Source organism: Macaca nemestrina, chromosome 7 (assembly GCF_043159975.1).
Source record: "Macaca nemestrina isolate mMacNem1 chromosome 7, mMacNem.hap1, whole genome shotgun sequence".
NCBI classification, from domain to species: Eukaryota; Metazoa; Chordata; class Mammalia; order Primates; family Cercopithecidae; genus Macaca; species Macaca nemestrina.
In genome coordinates this window covers 39,534,364-39,556,469 of record NC_092131.1, presented here as the reverse complement: position 1 = coordinate 39,556,469, position 22,106 = coordinate 39,534,364, and the positions used below count along the sequence as shown (strand labels likewise).

The window sequence follows — 22,106 nt, the reverse complement described above, 5'->3', positions numbered from 1 at the left end:
ACTAAGTGATAGGAATTTATCAGCTGCATGATAATGTGATGGGGCCACTGTCATATTTGCAGTCTGTCATTTGCTGAAACATCATTATGCAGAGCATGACTCTGTATTAAAGATGATAAGAAAAACACACAAATAATATACCACAGGTAGAAAATGATTGTAATGTGAGACAGTAAAATAAAGTATTATAGAAGTTTACAGGAGGAAGACATTATTTCTGTGAAGATTAGAGAAATTGGCACATAGAAAGTAGCATTGAAGGCAGAGTAGATTTGGGACATGTGAACATAGGGGAGTTCCAGATGAGGGAGGGGCATGGGAAATAAGTGATTAAGTAGGAACACAGATGTGGGAAATGGAGCAGGGGGAAGAAGTCTGGAAGGGCAGGTGGGCACAGGGTAGAAAGTTCTTGAATGCCAGTGTTAGGAATTTAGAATTCTCTGAAGGCACTTGGGAGCCACTGAAAGTTTTTGAGCATGATGGTTGTAAATGGGAGGGTGGTATGCTTAGGTGTGTGCTTGGAGAAGGTTAATCAAGTAGTAAAACAGAGGATGGCTTTAATAGGGAGAAAGTGACAGCAACATGGACAATAGGCAACTAAAGCAGTCACACCAGGTGAAAGCTAATGTGGGTCTAAGGTTGAGTTAGGAGGAATGGAGAGTTAGGAATGGATCTAAGGGTGAGGTAGGAGAAATGAATGGATGGATATAGGTAGGATTTTACAGTTAAATCAGTAACACCTCTCAATTCATTGCAAGTGAGAAGAAGCAGGAGAGAAGGAAACATTTTAAAAATGGAGCTGAGGTTTTAAACCAGATTAACTGGAGGGTCAAAGGAAGGAACAGAGATGGAGGAGTAGATTTATATGGGAAAATATGAGCTTGTTTCGATGATACTGAATCTGCAGTGCTAAAATTTATGATGTAGGCTTGCCGTTCTTGTGGTTAAAAATGGAAGACAAGTGTTGAGACAAGCCAAAGGTTGAGACAAAGGCGTAGAAAGCATCCACCTTGTGGAACGGGCTTTCATCCTTTTCAAAGTGGAGCCATGCCATGTAGAGCAGACACTGCAGGCTTGATGGGAATGAGGCATATCTGGCTCAAAAACATGTTTATTTGTGTGTTTTTAGAAGTATACATATTAAACCAACATTTTAAAATCAGGAAATTATACTTAAAGCATTGATTTCTGGCTTCCGTTTTAAAAATCAAAATTGTACTTTGATGTTAGCACAATTAAAAAATCATATCACTATGATTTTTAAAAATCAAAAGATGTGATTGTAAAAGTTTTTTTACAATTTTAAAATAAATAAATAAATAAGATGTGACTAACTATGAACTCACATTGCCACATGACAACAACAGCTAGAGCTGAACAGAGACTGCCCCCTTGAGATCCTGGATGAATTCTCGAACTCACCACAGTACTCACCACTTCCCCTCATCTCCTAAGGCTTTAATTGAAAGTCAGTTACTAAATCTATAGAGAAAAAGAAAAAAATAGGTTAATAGTTGCCAAGAGCTGGAGGTAGGCAGGGAATGGGGTGTTGGGAACTGGTGGCCAGTGGGTGTGGGATTTCTTTTTAGGGGGATGAAATGTTCTGCGGTTAATGGTGGTGATGGCTGAACATCTCTGTGAATATAGCAAAAGCCACTTGAAATCAGAGGATGTATGATAGCAAATTATCTCAATAGAGCTATTTTTCTAAAATGCAAATGTAGTTGCTATTGCCCTTGCAGTGTTGGTTTTCTTAGAGTAGAAAATATTTTTCTATAAGTCTATTTCTATCAAAAAAGGGAAAGTAAAAAGTCAGACGGAGAGGGTTGTGAATTTCAAGAAAAATGGTAAAGACTGTCTCTCTTAGTGTGGGTAAAGAATTTCTACATGTTAATATGCAAGCACCTGGCCTCTTTACTAATGTACATTATTTTCCTGGACACTGAAAGCATTTGGTATTAGACAAGAAAAAATGTGGTCATGCCCCACTCCCTAAGGTCCACCCACAACTAAGAAGAAAGAGAAAACAAAGGCAGAGAAAGGAAAGGAGTAATCAACATGGTAAAAGGAGAAGCAGAAGAGGCCAGTAGATTGGATGCCAAGGAAGGGGGAAGCTTTATCAACTGCTGACAAGAGGTCAAGGAGGATGAGGCCAGGGAAGTCAGGAGGTCATGGGAGACCATCCAGTGAGGGGGCTGAGAGAGGTGAAGCCAGAGAGAGATGCAGAGGCAGCTGACAAAGTGCTCAGCGTGCATTGTTCAGGAGACAGTATTTAATCTCAGGCATGAAGGACTACTGAAGGTGTTTTAAGTAGGGGAATGATGTGATCAGATCGGAACAATCTAGATTATTTGTGTTCACAATAATTTGTGCATATTTTGAACTGTGTGCATGATGAACTGAGGTTACCCCAAATTTTATTCTTTCTTACCCTGAATTCTCCTTCAATCTGATATCCCCAGGCTTGTTGAGACCTTGGTTATTGATTTCCATCTCATTCATTCCTGTTCCTGCTTGAACCAGGAAATATATATATATGGTTGGTGTTATCTGACCCTGGGGTTCTCAACTTCAGCACTGCTATATTTTGGGCTGGATAATTCTTTGTTGTAGGATGCTGTCCTAAGCATTATAAAATGGTTAGCAGCATCACCAGCCTCTACCCTCTAGATGCCAGTAACACTGCGAACACTTTAAACCACCCTCCAGCCAAGAACCACTGAACTACATTTGTCTATTGTAGCATTTGGGCCCAGGTGCTTAAGGCCATGTGCAGTTAGTAGACCACCCTGGAAGGTGTTTGCCCTGGAAACAAAAGACCAATTCCTACTCCACACTGAGGCATACAAATCAGATGATGCAGTAAGGGGGCAACAGACGACACACTCAAGACCTCATTTTGTTTTAACTAATTCAGTGGACTTCAACCTGTATGTAGTCTCCTCATAGAAAAAAGATCATATCTGGAGGCTACAAGGCACACTAAATGCCCAACTGTGCCCTCCTAAGGTTAGGATTCCTGTCATGGCCCAGGGCCAAAGTGGGTTCAGAAGAGCCCTCGGGCACAGGGCACAGGGGTTCAGAGGAGGCCATGGGATGTGCTAGACATGATAGTGGGAGCTGGCTTCTATACAGCAGGACTTGTTGGCTTGCCTTCAAGGGGGAAGGAGGAGGTAGGGAGCAGAAAGGGTTTTCTCATGGTGATGTCAAGAAGGGTCAGCAAAGCTTTGGAGATGTAAGATGCAACTTGGAGGAGGCTAGGAACTCAGATAAAGTTTACTTCAGACGCTCCTCCTTATAGGAAAGTCTTAGAAGGTAAAGGAATGTTTTTCTTCGAATAGGGATGTCTAAAACAGATTACCTATGAAATTTTGAGATCTTCCAGATTCCTTTTTTGGGTGTGTGTATACAAGGGGTGGGAGGACAAGGGAATTTTATATGTATATGCCACCATTTCTATATTGATAAGGAAAATTGAGTTAAGACTCTTGTCAAGCTAAAAATGTCTAACAACTCCATTAAACTAAGACTATTTCATAACTGGTTCTTATTCTGTGGAGTAGCATTATGCCTTTGATATTGAATGGCTACATTTACTAGTAGCAATGGCTCTGAGCTGTCTTGCAATGCAACCTCTTTTTGATATATAACTCTGTTATTATTTGGCCCAGTAGTGGTCACTTTCACCCAGGCTGAAGGAAACCCCTGCTGGTTTGTTGTCTCATATTCCTTAACCCCTGTCCTACTTCACTAATTCCTCAAGTTCTGTGGTAATGAACTGAGCCTCCAAGTGCTCTCTGGGCAATGAGTAATGTCTGAACTTCATGTGAAATGCCATCTCAAGAAAGGGCATCTGAAAGCATGCTTTTACCATTTCATTTCAGGCACTTCTGGATCCAGCTGTGTGATAGCTGCACTAGGAAATACCTGGAGTCACAGTGTGAATACCCGGCTGATCCTCCAGTACCTTGATTCAGAGAGAAGACAGGTGAGTGCTTTGACAGTATTCTCTGACTATGAAGGTTGGAGAATGAGATGTACTGAGCAATCTGAGCATCTTCTGAAAATGCTGGCCACATTGTCTGTCCTGGGCCAGCACTGGCTAGTAGGACATAAAGAAACCAGCATTTCTGCTTGTCCCAACAGCAGTTATAATAAAGTGGGGAGACAAGTCACACACAGGAAAATATGTAAGAATTGATTCCCACAAAGTCAGCATTTCTCTGATATTTGTAAGTGACCAAGGACCACGTCTCTAAGGGTATCCAATTCTCTATCTCTAAATGATAATTTCACTTAGAATGTATTTGTTGAGGATTAGATAATTTGCATATGAATTAAATAATGATGATGCTTTTTCTTGGAGTATGTGTACCTTGAAAATCTTAGGCCAACAGATGCTGCCAAGTGAATAAACTACTCCCCAGACAATAGGTACTTTTGCATTAATGCATACGCCTGTAGTGTAAAGTACTGAATGATGCTAGAAAGACCTCCAAATAGTTGATCACCATCTCAGAGTTCCCTATTTGTGGTTTCTATACTGGCCAAAAGTGAGAATCCTTCCCTTACATCCAGAAAGTTTACCTTCTACCTCCTTTTAAGTCTTCTCTCTTCATTCTTCATTCCAAAGAAAAGGACACCACCGTCTGACTTCTTTGGTAAAGCTTTGGTAAAATGTTTCACAATAAAAAAATGTCTTTTTCCTGATGACTAACCTCAATTGTATCCTGCTGTGTGACCAGATTCAATCTAGTTTCTCCTAAAAGCAGGAGGAAGAAGAAGATGGGTGATTATTTTGATTTTTTGGATAGGACAGAATTCAGAAGCCAGATTTGCCCACCTTGCTAAATATATATCAAATCCAGGCTATTTAGATACAGAGGCATGAAATGTCACTCTGGTGATCCTTTCTGGAGAAAATGGCAGAAAAGTTGTTGTTGCCTTTACCTGCATTAGGTAAACTGGCTCTTTTCCAAGGAAGCAGGAATCATCAAAAACAGGCATCAGCTATTGCCTGTTCTAGACATAATTTTCCAAATGCCCTTGGTTAGAAACCAGAGAATTCTTCTTGGTTTGCCTTGGACTATGTAAATAATATTCCAGCTTGGTGATCAAGTCAGCCACGCCTGAGAAGATAGAGTTGCTTGTTTCTATTCAGGGAAACATTCTTGAGTTTTCAGGCCCTGGACTACTCATTACGTCAATGGTACCTTTTCCCTGATGAGTCTGGTATCCCAGGTTCCGAAGCTATTGTTTCTCTTTTTAGTGGAACACATTCCAAAATATTCCTGGAGAATCTAATGGCCTTTGGTAGTAAATCATGCTAAATAGCTGTGTTGCACCTTTCAGGGATATCATTAAGGATTGTCAAACACGCCTATGTAAACTTTATCAGAGGAAGCAAAATTCCTCGTGAATCAGTGTTCACTCATTCATTTTCATGGATCCTTGATCCCACTCCTTCAAAATTTGTAGTTTGTCTCTGCTTTAGATTTTAGATTTTAGAAGCCATTCTTACTGTTACACACGGAGTTTATGACTTCGTCTATTATATATGGTATCATGAAATCAAGGCTCCTAAATCCTAGTTTTACTAATTCCAGTTAGAATTTATAAGTGAATAAAGAATTTATAAGTGAATAAAGAATAAAGAAGTGAATAAAGAAGTCAAGAGCCATATTTTACTTTTTCTTTTGTTTTAATAAATTAACCAGTCAGTGTCAACAGGAAGTAGCTGGTAGGACAAATGCTATTTTTTTATGTTTCTTTGGTGACTGGAGGATGTTGGTGGCTCTTGGCTTTTGGCTGACAAGGTCAAACGCAGGCCAGTGGTCATAAGGAGAACCAGGAGCAAAGTGTGGATGGATCAGTGACAGTTCATCAACTCACATCCCATTAGATGGGTCAGTCATGTTATCTTAATTTACAAAAGACAACTTGTTACTATCATTACGAAGCAATAAGATGCCTTGGAATCATGTTTTCAAACAATTAATATAAAACATGGCCAGTGTTAAAATGGCCAACCCAGGCAAAGAACATACATTTAATTAATCGATAGAAATATGCATGCCTTTGGGGACCAGTTGTTAAACCTGTGACCTAATAACTGGAATAAAGTTTGATATAGAAAACGTGTCTCTGTCTGGTGACCTTATCTTGCCTTAGCAGAGGGTGTGCTTCGTGATTCCCTGAGTCTTCCCTGTGGTTTTTTTTTTTATGAAAAACTATAGAAGCCGTATGAAGCTAAGCCTTTTCTGGGATATGTGCACAAAACAGTACTTTAAAGCTAACATTTAAGGTAATTGCACCAAGTAGTACTTCCTTATAACACCATTTAGTAGCAGAACGTGCCTGGATCATTCTAGGGTAGTTAGACCTCTGGGACACCAGCCACTTAGAGAAGATAACAGGTATAGTTTTTTGATTTTTAGGTTTTTTTTTTCAATGCCCTAGCAGAGGCCACTACACCCAGGGATCAAGGTTATGGGATGAGGATTATGTTTTATCCCGTTTCTATGACATTGAGCTCTACACCAGGGCTCTTGAATGTGAGGCTTAGTTTCAGATCACAGTCCTGGAAGGGGGTCAGGTCAAGCTGAGCAGACCTTCAAGCCGATTAACCCAAGAACTGAATTGTGTCGTCCGAGGGAAGGAGTCCTCCCTGGCTGATTATTTTCTTTACACCCTGGAAACTTTGCAAAATTTTAGAACCAAGAAAGAAATCTCCTTATCAGGGCCACAAGCCAAGTTAATTCTCTTGCTTATTCTGCTTCAGTGTTTGCAAAAACTCTCTTAAGAAGCTGGAAAACATTTTCTTTTGGACTAATTTAGCTTTTTTTCCATTTGACTTTTATTTACTCTTTTCCTACTCTGCTTCAGTCCTGCCCCACCCTTTTTGCAACATTTTTATTCTTACCAAAGACATGTTCTTAGAGTAGAATTAAAATGGCCTCTCCTACTTTTTGTAGTTGTTGTTGTTTTAAACTATCGAAAATATGTTTTGGTCTACCCTGTGCATGGCATGGGCATATAAAGAAGTAAAGACTAGTTCCTGCTCTCAAGGCCCAAACAAACCAATACTGAGGCACTGCCACAAGGCAGTGTTTGATTTGTTGTCTAATGGGTGGTTAAAACAGTAATTGCTTTGAATCCAAAGGAAGGTAACATCATCAGAGACATATTAAGTCTTTTCAGGAAAAGGTGAGACTTGAGTATTACCTTAAAATTAGTGATTCTCGGCAGGACGCAGTGGCTCATGCCTGTAATCGCAGCACTTTTGGGAGGCTGAGGTGGGTGAATCATCTGAGATCAGGAGTTCAAGACCAGCCTGACCAACATGGTAAAACCCCATCTCTACTAAAAATACAAAAAAAAAAAAAAAAAACATAGCCTGCCATGATGGCGCATACCTGTAGTCCCAGCTACTCAGGAGGCTGAGGTAAGGGAATCGCTTGAACCCAGGAGGCAAAGGTTACAGTGAGTAGAGATTGCACCACTGCACTCAAGCCTAGGTGACAGAGCAAGACTCTGTCTCAAAAAAAAAAAAAGAAAAAGAAAAAAATCAGTGGTTCTCAAACCTGGCTGCACTTAAGGCTCATCACAGGAGCATTTATACCAATGCCAGTGCCCCACCCTGACCAGTTAAATCAAAATCTCTGCCAGTAGAGCTGAGCATCCGTGTTTATTTTATTTGTAAAGCTCTCCCATGTGATTCTAATGTGCAGCCAAGGTTGGGAACCTCTGCCTTAAATAATAGATAAAATTCAGGTAGTCAGAAAGGGGAAGTCCTGGGGTAGAGTGAGCTGCAGCTGAAGAACAGGAGGATAGGCTGCATCGTCAGAGAGCACAGGCTGGGTTTTGTCTTGTAACAAGAGCAGAGGGTTTGGGCGCTCATTCACTTAACAAACCTTTATTTAATCACCTCTTCTCTGCTAGTCACTGTGTAACTAGTTGTGCTGGAGATTCAAAAAAAAAAGAAAAAAAAAAAACAGGTAAGAGATGGTTGATACCCTCTGGTTGTTCACAGTCTACTTGAGGAAACAGATAAGCATGCAAACCGGACTTGCAGTAAGAGCACAGTGAATGAAGTAAGTGTAGAGGAGATGGGGGGTCCCGCCACTAAGGAAGGTTCTGTAGCGATTAATGAGGCAGAGCATGCAGAGAGGAGTGGAGGGTTGGAAAAGCTAGAGTAAGGCTAGTTATACTTGAAAGAAGGAAGAGAAAAACTCGATAAAAACATTCACATTTATACAATTTCTCCTCAAATCCTCATGAAGTCTGGTCTGACAAACCACAAATGGGATTATATAAATTTTCAAGTGCCCTAGAAGGAGTAATGAAGTAAATGAATCCTGACTAAGCCTCACACCCCCTTGATGAAATAAATATTATGACTCTCTTATTTCAACAAATTGGAAAGAGGTCTTTTTTTTATATAGGAGGTTTATTTAAACGAACTTTCTAATAATATTTTCATTTCTATTTAGGAGGCACCCTGAAATTATGGGACGCTTGAGGGGCGAGCCTAAAGTACCTAGTAAATTGTTGACAGAACTAATATCACTCAAGCTGCTGATCCACACTTGAATCTGTAGGCTTTTCTCAAAGTCCCAGTTTTGCATCTTAGAAGTATTGCATCTTGGAAGTATTGCTTTGCATCTTGCAAATATTCAGTGTTTCCTTTCTGGTGATAGGATTCTCAGTGTCCATTTTATATTTTCAAAGACTCAAATATCATCACAGTGAAGACTTCCCTGACACCAGCTGTGATCCATCCCTCTTCCCTCTGGCCCACACTTGCACCTGGCCCTTGTCTCTATTCTTAGACTTCTGAGCCCTGAATTATGAGCCCCTTGAGGTCTGTGACTGAATTTATCTGCGTACCCTCAAATGTAAGGGCAGTGCTTGACACTTACACAGTAGATACATTTATTTTGAAAGACAGAGAGAAAGCAAGAAAAAGAAACACGCTCCATGTAGCTACGCGTGAACCCAGTCTGAAGGACGAAGGACTGCTTATTTAGAATCATTCTTCCGTATAGAAATTGAGTTTTACAGTTTAACCATTCCTTTAAAATGTTAGTAATTGTCGGTTTAAAAGGTTAGCATCAAACCTCAACAATTATAAGCACATACCTAAATAGAAATACTGTAAGAATACTGAACATAGGAATACTTTTTGTAGAACCAGCCTGCTGGAGTCTATGGGAGGATGGGAGTCAGGCTTCCCTTGGAATCTTATGGGATAGCCTTTGTGTAAGCAAGCCAGAACCCTAAACACAGACCCAGGCTGAGGGAGAGAAGGGTTCTGCAGCTGCTTTCAGGGACCAGATAGCATGAGGACTTTGGTGTGAGGCTAGGAAATCTTTGTTGCTATCTTCTACAAGTCTTAACTTCTCCTCTCTGTGGTTGGACAGGCTTAATGCAAGACTGAATAACTAAAGAAAAGTTGATACATTCTTTTCCCAGATAAGCCGAAGGGTAGGTTTGGGGCAGCATGTCAGGCTTATATTCATATTCACCCAAAGAAAGATATTGAGGATGATGTTTTACCTGATATAAGTCATAGTTGTGTATCTCCCTACTCTTAGATTCCTCCTAAGAAGGATTCAGGCTTAGTTGCCCTAACTCAAAAGGAACCTCTCTCCCCTGGTAGCATGGGTCCCGGTCATTGTACTTGTTCTCTTGTTTTCTACTCCAGCTCATCTGCTGTTTCTAGGCAGGAGAATTATGTGAGTATGTGTGTGTGTGTGACTAGATTCTGCCAGAGGAGAAGTTCGGCTGTGCTGCAGGGGTAGCAAAAACTCTTTTTAAGCATAAATATCTGCAGAAATAGCAAAGGGAACATAAAATCCAGTCAGGTACATTGTCTTGGGTATAAATGTCCCCTCCCTTTCCAGAGCTGCTCAAGTGTGAAATCCAAGCCCCTGCCCACACTCTTCCAACAGAAGTGCTCTAACAGGTATTGAGTGGATTGGGGAAATGAATAAAAGGGGAACCCAGAATGGTGACGTTAAAAGAATCCCTTTTTTTCAGGCAATGTATTGGCAGTAGGCACTAGGCAAATGTATTAAAATGTGAGGCAATCCTACGGAAAGTGTGCGGTCCCAGTGAATGAATACAGCGAGGTGCTACTCACAGTGCAGGGACCGAGAAAGGGCAACACACTGAGAAAGGGCCCTGAAGTCAAGGACCCAAGTCGACATCTCCTATTTCCATCTTCACATCTGAGATAAGAATACCTGTATCTTTCCTACGACCTGCAAACAAACAAACAAGCAAACCGTGGGGATCCCTTTGAAAAAAGTCAGTATATCCAAGAAATCACTATTTCTGAATGAGCCCAAGTAGAGAGAACTTTCTCTTAAGAGGGTTCCATTGGAAATTGCCAGCGGAAAATACACAGGTACAATGACTCCCACGCTACAGATGGAGGGTTGCCTTTCCCATGCTTTGACCACAATAGACCATGTACCTTTGCTGAGGGGGAGAGTCAGTCTTTCCTAGGAGATTTTGAGCCAAATAAAATAAAAACAAAACAAGGGTGAGAGAACCACCATGATGTTTTAAACATCATTTTTTTATCGAATAGAGTTATCAAATTAGCTGTTACCACCATTTCAAAAAGGTAAAGGCACTTTAACACCAAAAAGTAGAAAGGACATATCTAGAAGAAAGAATACATGTATTAACATATTTAAACTGAAAACATTTCTTTTTATGGCAGACTTTAGCACATGTCCTTACTTCTCTCTTCGAGGCGCATGAACTCTGAGCATCATGGGGACAAATGACTGGTCCTCTTACAGAGCATGTCCATGGTTTACCCTTTAATGAGCCACTCATTTCACTAGCATTTTATCACCTCTGTTATTCTCCTCCAGCTCTGACTTATTTTATTTTTATATACTGTTTGTCTGGTACCAAAATCCCTTGTGCAATGACCCTCCCTGCTTTAACTTGCTAAGTAAACTAGGCCAAATACCTGGGTAAGAGATTTCTAGAGAAATCTGAGCAGTTGCAGGAAGTGGAAGAGACACAGGGCTTTGGAACCAAATGGAAGACCCTGTTGTCTGGCTTGGGAAGAAAAATATTTTCAGTTGGAAAACAACATGGGAAACAGCTATGAGATCTCTTGGACAAGGTGCTGCCCTGAAAGTCAAGGACCTTGAAATTTATTTGGCTCATTTGAGAATGAAGATTGGACAGGATGTTGTATTTTAGCCTTAGCTGGTTAGCTGTGAGCGAGAAGAAAATGAGCAACCTCATTGGCTAGGGAAAGTAAAAAGGAAAAAAGGGTTCAACAACGGCCTAAATTATGAACTGATTTACAAATGAATCAGCACTTTCACTAGAACAAAAAGCATTTAGAATATGACAGTGCCCATCTGAGATACAGTCCAGAGATCATCTTCTCCAGTGAGTCTCAAATACAGTGAATTTAAAAATCCCAGGTGTTTGTGAACGATGAAGATCCCAGGCCCCATCCCCAGTGCTGGATTCAGTGAGGGTGGTGGCAAGCCTGGGATTACGGTTTATAGCAAAAGCACTTCGGGTGATTCTTACATGGTGTTCTTCAGTCTCATACTCCATTCTAGCCCCTTTGTTTTACAGATGGCAGTAAGCAATTGATATTAACTGATTTATTCAGGGTCACGCAACTAGTAAGTAGCAGAAATGGAACAGAAATTCAATTCTTTCAATTCTGAATGTGTTGCTATTTCACTTTACTCTGGTGACTTTTAGTAGAAAGATTCTAGGCAAAAAAGTCCACAAACCCAATCAGATTATTGGGTTTGCAGGTGATATGTTTATATCTCTCATGACTTTCAGTGGTTCGTAAAGAAATCCTAAAGAACTGTGCAGGAAAAAAAAATTTAAGCACCATCTCATTGCAATCAATTACAAGATAAAAGTTATCTTTTAAATTCTTGAGCCCAAATATGAATATGTGACTTTTTACAAGTTAAACTTCACGGTGAGCATGAACTCCTCAGTCAAGTGACTTTCCTTATAGACAACATATGCCACAAGGCTAGCTATGCTACCGCTCTCATACAGATGACCATTTGTGCTCACGGACGGCCCCCCTTAAATCCTGGCTTCCTAGTCCCCATCTTCATAGACTAAAGGTGTGCAATGGGAGAACCAACTTTGTCTGATCTTACGAGCATGGGAGAAGCTTTTTGGTTATCACATTTTTGAATCAATCAATCTTTATTTTGAAAAAGCAGGGCAGGATAGAGGGAGGAAGAGAGGCTGAGGGCAGGCAGCAGCCTGTGTGGGAACCCATTTCCTGCCATCCCAGGGTCCCATACTTGTAATGGACAGCATCCTTGCTTGGTTCCTGTGCACCAGGTAATACTAATTTAAATTCCTCTTTATTTTCTAGTGATGCAAGGGAGTTTGCCTTTACTGAGTACCTATGAGTTTGCAGGGATCATTTTTGACCCTTTGTGTTTTATTTCCATCAATTCCTCTAATAACCCTTCAGCATAGATCTGATCATCTCTATTTTTACAAATAGAGGAACTTAGCTAATAACATAAGTAACTCGTATTCAGTGATAGCATCAATATTTGAAACCAAGTTTGTATAGTTCCAGACCTTCAGTTCTTTTTCCTGTACCATGTTCTCTGAGATGTAAGGTGGTGGTTGTGTTACTGGAAAGGGATCCCCATCCAGACCCCAAGAGAGGGTTCTTGGACCTCATGCAAGAAAGAATTTGGGGTGAGTCCATAAAGAGTCTACTTTGTGCCAGAGTTCATAGAGTAAAGTGAAAGCAAGTTTATTAAGAAAGTAAAGGAATGAAGTATGGCTACTCCATGGCAGAGCAACCCCAAGGGCTGCTGGTTCGCTGTTTTTATGGTTATTTTTTAATTATATGCTAAACAAGAGGTGGATTATTCATGAGTTTTCCTGTAAAGAGGTGGGCAATTCCCAGAACTGAGGTTCTTCCCCTTTTTAGACCATATACGGTAACTTCCTGATGTTGTCATGGCATTTGTAAACTGTCACTATGTTGGTGGGAGTGTCTTTTAACATGCTAATGCATTATAATTAGCATATAATGAGCAGTGAGGACACCAGAGATCACGTTCATTGTCATCTTGGATTTGGTGGGCTTTGGCCAACTTCTGTACCGCAAACCTGCTTTATCAGCAAGGTCTTTGTGACCTGTATCTTGTTCTGACCTCCTATCTCATCCTGTGCCTTGGAATGCCTAACCTCCTGGGAATACAGACCAATAGGTCTCAGCCTTATTTTTCCAGCTCGTTTTCAAGATGGAGTCGCTCTGGTTCAAACGCCTCTGACAGTTGTCACTGTTTTAATTTAGGAATAAAATGAGGTTCTGGAAAAGGAGGCCTTGACTTGGTGATGATTCTGCTGGGTTGCAATGAATGATCTTTATTATCTTCCTCTCTGACTTTTCCCGAACAATGATTAGACCTAGAATGTCATTTGGTTTACCTGTAAAACTTTCTGAGTTATATATTAGAATGGCACCTCCCACCCTGGGGCAGGAATATAAAAGCAAGGAGATGAGGAGCTTCTTCTTGCTTTTTTTCTCTTGCTCTAGGCACTTTTTGGCTTTGAAATACTCCTGGCATATGCCTGTGATTCTGAAATGCCCCTTCCTCTGCCTGTGTGTGTGAGATTTGAAAGCTTGTCACCCATGTGGCCAAAGCAGGGCCAGCCTGGAGCATTGGTCTTCTGGCTGCTGTTGCTAGGGGAGCATCCCTGCTGTGAGATGCTACTCCACCTGTGCCTGTGGCCTCTGCTTCTCTCCTGGGGTAGCTGTGGCTGGGAAGTGCACAGCATGGTACAATGCTAGTTTTCATTTCAAGTCCTTTCTTGATGTCACTGATGGGTGCCATGAGTGGAGTGGGGGGGCCTCAGGCCCTTCCAAATTCTTAATAGCTTATAAAATTAGGAGTAGAGGAGGCTGGGTGCGGTGGCTTACGCCTGTAATCCCTACACTTTGGGAGACCGAGGTAGGTAGATCATGAGGTCAGGAGTTCGAGCCCAGCCTGGCCAAGATGGTGAAACCCCCATCTCTACTAAAAATACAAAACTGAGCTGGATGTGGTGGCAAACGCCTGTAATCCCAGCTATTCGGGAGGCTGAAGCAGGGAACTGCTTGAACCCAGGAGGTGGAAGTTGCAGCGAGCTGAGAATCGCACCACTGTACTCCAGCCTGGGTGACAGGGTGAGACTCCATCTCAAAAAAAAAAAAAGGTAGGGGTAGAGGAATGGGAAGAAGACGAAAGGTTGACATTGTGGAGGTTTGAGGAGAAATGGATCAAATAAGTCTAGCATTCTGTTTGAATTTATGTTAGTCTGATTATGTTACCATAACATTTTATGATATGCTACACATTATCTGATGGGTGATTAATTTTCAAATGTGATACAGATCATTGAGCTTTCCTGATTTCTGCCACTGAAAATAATTTGGAATTTTCAGTTACTGCAAAGTTGACATAAGTCACTCACTCCTTCCTTCCCTTAATCTTCACCTTACCTTGTTGTCCCCTCCCTACCCCCAAGCTTCCCTGGATTTTTAAATAAGCCAGTGGCTCCTGGCAACTGTCTTAGAATGCTGGAAGCCAAGGTTTTCTTTTCACCGAGAGTCTCTTTCTGGAAGTTTCTCTTTTTACCTTGGCAGAGCGTAAGAGTTCTTGCATCTCAGACAAAGACTGTGTGTGCTTGACTGTTGGACTCTCATTTTATTGTTACCAAAGGGACCATGATTTTGAGAACACCTTTGGAGAGCCCAGCTCCCATGGTTGTATCCCACTGCCCATTTTCTGAATCCTCAACTCAGAATTGGTGATGAAAGATTGAGCTGGGATTATGATCTGTGATTCTCTAACAGAATTCTCTGAGTGTCAAACTCCAGAAAGAGGCACATCTTTTACAAACCTTAGAGAATTAGAGCTGAGGCATTGGTATGTCTGGGAGGGATTGAAAACAATCCACCCAAAGCCCCGGCGGCCCTGGCTCTCTGGTTGCTTTACTGAGTCTATTCATCCGTTTATTGAGAGTCTACTTTGTGTCAATTATTCTGCTGAGTGCTTTGTGGGCATCTTCTTTTTCAAGCCTCACAACAACTCTGTGAGGTGGGTATTACTAGATATACTTTACAGTTGGAGCACACTGAAATTTATAGAGTTTGCAAATTTTTCTCTAAATCACATGGCTTCTAAGGGGCAAAGCCAGAACTTTCCTTTTCCTTTGCCTCTCCCTCCCCCATCACATACATACACTCCCTCTTTTACATCCCTAGGTTCTTAACCTTTATTCTACACCGAGTACCATGTTCATGTAAGATTATTCATGCATGTTACTTGGAATTAATTGCAGAACAATTTTTTTTCAACCCCTGTGGTGTGTTCGCCTTCAATGCTTATACTTGGTGGAATACCCCTTCAAAGAGTGGAATGATCCATTGCCTCGAGAGAGCTTTTTCAATCTCCGTTTAGTAATGATTAGTTATTTCCTTATAACCGTGTGGCTTTGTGTGACAACAGAACACTTTTCAGGAAGAATGAACTCTACAGGACATGGTCTTCTGAATCTCACCATTCAATCAGGGGAAGTTCTAGCTCTTCCTCTCTGTTCCAAGTACTAGTCTTTCCAGCCAGTGCCTTTTCTGTGCTCTGGGTTTGGCTTCAATGTTCTGTCATTTATTGTCAAAGAAGAAAGAGAAGTCTCTGTGGCATCTTGCCCACGATGGGGACGGACCTGTGCTCATCTCTGTCCTCCAGTGAGAACCTAAGGGTCCAGGAGGTATAGTGGCGCATCCCATAGATACCTCCCTTCCCTCATGGATGATACAGAATGACATATAAATGATATCTATTTCTTCATTTTTTCCTTGCAAAGTCATTTTTCCACACAGTAATCCATTTCACGGTTTATCTTTAAATCCTTTCTCAGTTGTCTATTCTTCTCTGAAAGTATTATCCCAGCATCCTTATGAAGATTCCGTCAATGTCTAGTAAAATGGGAAAACCCTCTAGTAGTACTATGTTTTTTGTTTGTTTGTTTTGTTTTGTTTTTACTGGTGCCTCTTTATAATAAAAAGATTTGGTGGCTCCAGGATGGCTTCTAACCCTTCAACAGCTATGCCTATACCAACCTGTTCTCTCTTATTTGTAACTATTTATACAGTGTTCTCTCCAGATATACTGTTCCATACTGACCTGCATTGGAATGTTAGGCTCTTCTTTGTGACTGATCTCTCTTTGCTACTTGTGACTCCATTCTGACACTAGCTTTGCCTTTTTATATCATCCTCCCTGCTTTTCTCATGTAGATTTGCTCAAAGATTCCCATGACTCCAAGATCCCTGTAACTGGCTCTGCTGAGTCTGTCAGCATTTGATCCCTTTGACTTGAGGAGGCCAGTCCTTCTCAGGAACCACCTGTAATCTCTTTTTTTCCTTAGAGACAGGGTCTTGCTGTGTCGCCCAGGCTGGAGTACAGTGGCATGATCATAGCTCACTGCGGTCTTGAACTCCTGAGTTCAAGCAATTCTTCCACCTTAGCCTCCCAAGTAGCTGGGACTACAGGTACATACCACCCACCTGGCTATTTTTAAAATTTTATGTAGAGATGGGGTCTTGCTATGTTGCCCAGACTGGGCTTGAACTCCTGGTTTCATGCAATCCTCCTGCCTCAGTCATCCAAAGGGCTGAGATTACAGGCATGAGCCACAGCACCTGGCCTATACCTATAATCTCAGTTTGAATTAAACAGTAGTCTCTAGGACCCTTCTGTGTAGGGAATCTTGTTACATGTTGTGGTTGTTTAAAGGCCAACTATTTTCAGAGAAAACCCACTGAGATAAGTTGGATGAGTGACTATGTAGTCACTATGACACCTTGGTCACTTTTTTTCATATCCTAATAATCTAGTATTTTTCCTCAAGAAAAGGTATATACTGTGGTTTGAATGTGTCCCCAAAAAAGCATATGTTAAGTAGTAGTTTACTTAATGGCCATTGTAAACTATTAAAAGGTAGGACCTTTAAGAGGCGATCAGCCCATGAGGTCCCTGCTCTCATGAATGGATTCATGCCATTAACAAGAGAAGTGAGTTTGTTATTGCGGGAGTAGGTTCTTTATAAGAACACAAGTTCAGCCCCCATTTGTCTCTCTGTCACCCTCTCTTTGCCCTTCCACCATGCAATGATGCAGCAAGAAAGCCCTCACCAGATGCTGGCCCCTTGATTTTGGACTTTTCAGCCTCCAGAACTGTAAAAAATAAATGTCTGTTCATTGTAAATTAGCTAGTCTGTGGTATTCGGTTATAGCAAGACAAAATGGACTAAGACAGAAAATTGGTACAAGGAGTGTGGTGGTTGTTATAATAAATACCTGAAAATATGGAAGGGGCTTTGGTATTGGGTGATGGGTAAAGACTGGAAGAATTTGGAGTAGCAAGCTAACAAAAGCCTAGATTGCTATAAATGGAGCATTAACAGTAATTCTGGAGGACTCGGAGGAAGAGAATCTGAAACTTCTTAGAGATTACATAAATGATTGTGATCAGAATGTTAGTAGAGATATAGACAGTAAAGGCCACTCTTTTTTTTCCCCCCTTTTTTTTTTGTGACGGAGTTTCACTCTTGTTGCTTGGGCTGGAGTGCAACGGCACAATCTCAGCTCACCGCAACCTCCGCCTCCCAGGCTCAAGTGATTCTCCCACCTCAGCCTCCCGAGTAGCTGGGTTTACAGGCACCTGCCACCACACCTGGCTAATTTTGTATTTTTTTTTTTTTAGTAGAGAAGGGGTTTCTCTGTGTTGGTCAGGCTTGTTTAGAACTCCCGACCTCAGATGATCCGCCCGCCTTGGCCTCCCAAAGTGTTAGGATTACAGGCGTGAGCCACACACCCGGCCCAGTAAAGGCCATTTTGATGAGGTATCAGATAGAAAAGATGAATATCTTATTGGAAACTGAAGTAAAGGCCATGATTGTTATGAAGTGACAAACAACTTGGTTGAATTGCATCCATGCCTTGAAGCTTTATGAAAAGCAGAATTTAAGAGCAATGAACTAGGACATCTGGTAGAAGAAATTTTAAAGCAAAACATTGAAGAACCTGTGTGGCTTCTTTTAACTGCATACAGTAAAATGAGAAAATAGAGAAATAATTTAAAGATGGAATCTATAATTAAAAGGGATCTGAAGGATTCTCAGCCTGGTTGTGTGGTAGAGAAAGAAAGAGAGCATTTTCCGGAGAGGCAATGTGTGGCTAAGCAACCATTTGATAAGGAGATTAGTATCAATAGAAGAAAGCCAGATGCTATTCATCAAGGCAATGGGAGAATGACCCTGAGGGGATTTTGGAGATTTTTGAGGCTTCCCCTCCCATCACAATCCCAGAGCTCTAGGAGGGCAGATGGTTTCCAGGGACAGACCCAGAGTACCATCCACAGGCTGACTTTCCAGGGCCATCTCAGGACTCTGCCTTCTGCATCCCAGAGGGGCATTTCTCTGCCACCCAGTCATAGCTCAAGCAGGCCCAGGTGTGACTCATGTTGCCACTCTAGAAGGCACAAGTAGTAAGCCTTGGTGGTGCCCACATAGTGCTAATTTTGCAGGCATGCAGAACGTATGAGCTCTTAGGCCATGGGAGCCTCCTCCTAGCTTTCAAAGGATATATTGGATAGCCTGGGCACCCAGGCAGAAACTTATCACAGGGGCAGAGCCGTGGCAGAGAGCCCCAACTAGGGCAATGCTCACTGGAACTGTGGGCTTGCAGCTGCCACAGAGGGTCCCCTCTACACCTAGTATAGCTGTCATGGCAGGGTCACCTGAGACTCCAGAACTGCAGAGCAACCAATGTGCAGCCCCAGCCTTGGACAGCTGCAGGAGCAAGACTAACCCATAAGAGCTGCTGTGAGGGCTGAGACTAGCAAAGCCATGGGGTTGGAGCTTCCCAAGGTCTTCTGGGTACAACCCCTGCCCTAGTTTGTACGGAAGGTAGAAATGGAGTAAAAGGAGGTTATTCTGGAGCCTTATTTGAGGTTGTTTTCCCTGTTGAGTTTTGGACTAACTTGGAATCGGTTACTCCTTTCTTCTTTTTTATTTCTCCCTTTTGGAATGGGAATGTCTGTCCTAAGCCTTTCCTATCATTGTATTTTGGAGGCACATAATTTGTTTAATTTTATAGGCTCACAACTAACGGGGAATTTGCTTTAGGATGTATCATGCCTTGAGTATCACTCATAAATGATTTAGATGAGACTCTGGACTTTGGACTTTTAAGTTGATGCTAGAATGAGTTAACACTTTGGGGCTACTGGGATGGAATAAATGTATTTGTATGTGAGAAGGACATGAATGTAGGGGGCTGGGGCCAGAATGCTATGGTTTGAACATGTCCCAAAAAATACATGTGTTGGAAACTTAATGACCATTGTGATAGTATTAAGAGGTGGGATCTTTAAGAATTGATTTAGGCCATAAGAGCTCATCTGTCATGAATGGATTAATGCTGTTATTGTGAAAGTGAGTTTGTTATCACGGGAGTGAGTTCCTTATAAAAATTTGAGTTTGGCCCCCTTTTGTCTCTCCTTCACCTTCTCTTTGCCCTTCCACCATGGGATGATGCAGCAAAAAGGCCATGGCAAGATGATGGCTTCTCAGTCTTGGATTTTCCAGCATACAGGACTATGAGAAATAAATTTCTGTTCATTATAAATTACCCAGTCTGTGGTATTCAGTTATAGCAGCACAAAATGGACTAAGACAGTATGTATTACAGCTTAAAATCTTTAGTAATAAATCTTCTAGAGACTGTAATTGTAATAATAATCCTTTGTGTGTACTCTAGCCACAGACACAATCCTCTTCTAACTCTTCCAATTTTTTTTGCATTTGAAATTTTTTTTAATTTTTATTTTTTATTGTGATACGACCACTTAACACGAGATCTACCCTTTTGACAAACAGTCTAAGAACACAATACCATATTAACTGTATGCACATTGTCATACAGCAGATGTCTGGAACTTATTCACATTGCGTAACTGAAACGGTGTATCCACTGAAAGAAAACTCCCGATTTTCCACTTCTCCCAATCCCTGGAAATCATCATTCTGCTCTGTTTCTATCTTTTTGACTATTTTAGACACCTCATAAGTGGACTTATATGATATTTGTTTTTCTATGACTGGCTTATGTCACTTAGCATAATGTCCCCCAGGTTCATCCATGTTGCATATGGCAGGATTTTCTTGTTTTTTAAGGTTGAAAAATATTCCATTTTATATATCTACCACATTTTCTGTATCCATTTATTTGTTGATACACCTTTAGATTGTTTCCATTCCTTGGCTATTGTAAATAATGCTACAAGGAACATGGGGGTGCAGATATCTCTTTGGGATAAGTTTACAATTTTTTCTTTTTTTTTTTTTTTTTTTGAGATGGAGTCTTGCTCTGTTGCCTAGGCTGGAGTGCAGTGGCCGGATCTCAGCTCACTGCAAGCTCCGCCTCCTGGGTTCATGCCATTCTCCTGCCTCAGCCTCCTGAGTAGCTGGGACTACAGGCACCTGCCACCTCGCCCGGCTAGTTTTTTGTATTTTTTAGTAGAGATGGGGTTTCACCAGGTTAGCCAGGATGGTCTCAATCTCCTGACCTCGTGATCCGCCCGTCTCAGCCTCCCAAAGTGCTGGGATTACAGGCTTGAGCCACCACGCCTGGCCAAGTTTACAATTTTTAAAATATAATTTCAACTTTTATTTTAGATTCAGGAACACATGTGCAGGTTTGTTACATGGGTATGTTATGAGATGCTGAAGTTTGAGGTGCAAATAATCCCACCACCCAGGTAGTAAGCGTAGTACCCCTCAGGTATTGTTTTAAACCCTTTCCCCCATCCTCCTCTTCCCCATCTAGTTCCCAGGGTCTATTATTCTCATCTTTATGTCCATGGGTACCCTGTGCTTATAAGTGAGAACATGTGGTATTTGGTATTTGGTTTTCTGTTCCGATGTTAATTCACTTAAGATAATGGCCTCCAGCTGCATCTATGTTGCTGCAAAGGATATGATTTCGTTCTTTTTTATGGCTGTATATGTAGCACATTTTCTTTATCCATCCACTATCGATGGGCACCTAGGTTGATTCCATGTCTTTACTATTGTAAATAGTGCTGCAATGAACATACAAGTACATGTGGGGTTTTTTTTTTTTTTTTTTTTTTGGTAGAACAATTTATTTTCCTTTGGGTATATATACCCAGCAATGGGATTGCTAAGTCAAATGAAATTTTTTAAGTTCTTTGCAAAACCTCCAAACTGCTTTCTACAGTGGCTGAACTATCTACCCACCAATAGTGTATAAGCGTTTTCTTTTCTTCACAGCCTCACCAGCATCTGTTGCTTTTCAACTTTTTAATAAAGCCATTCTGACTGGTGTGAGATGGTATCTCATTGTGGTTTTGATTTACATTTCTCTGATGATTAGTAATGTTGAGCATTTTTTCATATGTTTGTTGACTACTTGTATGTCTTCTTTTGGGAACTGTCTGTTCATGTATTTTGCCCATTTTTTAATGGGGTTTATTTTTTGCTTGCTGAATTGTTTAAGTTCCGTATAGATTCTGGATATTAGACCTTTGTCAGATGCATAGTTTGTAAATATTTTCTCCAATTCTGTAGGTTGTCTGTTTACTCTGTTGTTAGTTTCTTTTGCTGTGCAGAAGCTCTTTATTAGGTTTTGTTTGTCAATTTTTGGTTTTGTTCCAATTGCTTTTGAGGACTTAGTCACAAATTCTTTCTCAAGGCCAACATCAGAATGGTATTTCCTAGATTTTCTTCTAGGATTCTTATAGTTTGAGGGCCTACATTTAAGTATGTAATCCACCTTGAGTTAATTTTTGTATATGGTAAAATGTAGAGGTCTAGTTTTATTCTTCTGCATAGGGCTAGCCAGCTATCCCAGCACCACGTATTGACTAGGGAGTCTTTTCTCTATTGCTTATTTTTCTCAACTTTGTTGAAGATCAGATGACTGTAGGTGTGCAGCTTTATTTCTGGGTTCTCTATTCTGTTCCATTGGTCTGTGTGTCTATTTTTGTAGC

The 22,106-nt window shown here is 41.1% G+C and overlaps 1 protein-coding gene across 17 annotated transcripts in view; it reads left to right on the top strand.

The window, feature by feature from the left end:
• LOC105472874 (RAD51 paralog B) overlaps positions 1 to 22,106 on the top strand; it is an 861,624-nt gene that overhangs the window by 590,047 nt on the left and 249,471 nt on the right. For all 17 annotated transcript variants that reach the window (XR_011625798.1, XR_011625797.1, XR_981891.3 and 14 more), the window contains one exon: positions 3,885 to 3,988. Coding sequence is in view for 8 of the 17 variants with exons in the window: in XM_071099979.1 (XP_070956080.1) it covers positions 3,885 to 3,988 (104 nt within the window). In the remaining 9 variants the exon portion in view is untranslated. The remainder of the gene's footprint in view (positions 1 to 3,884; positions 3,989 to 22,106) is intronic.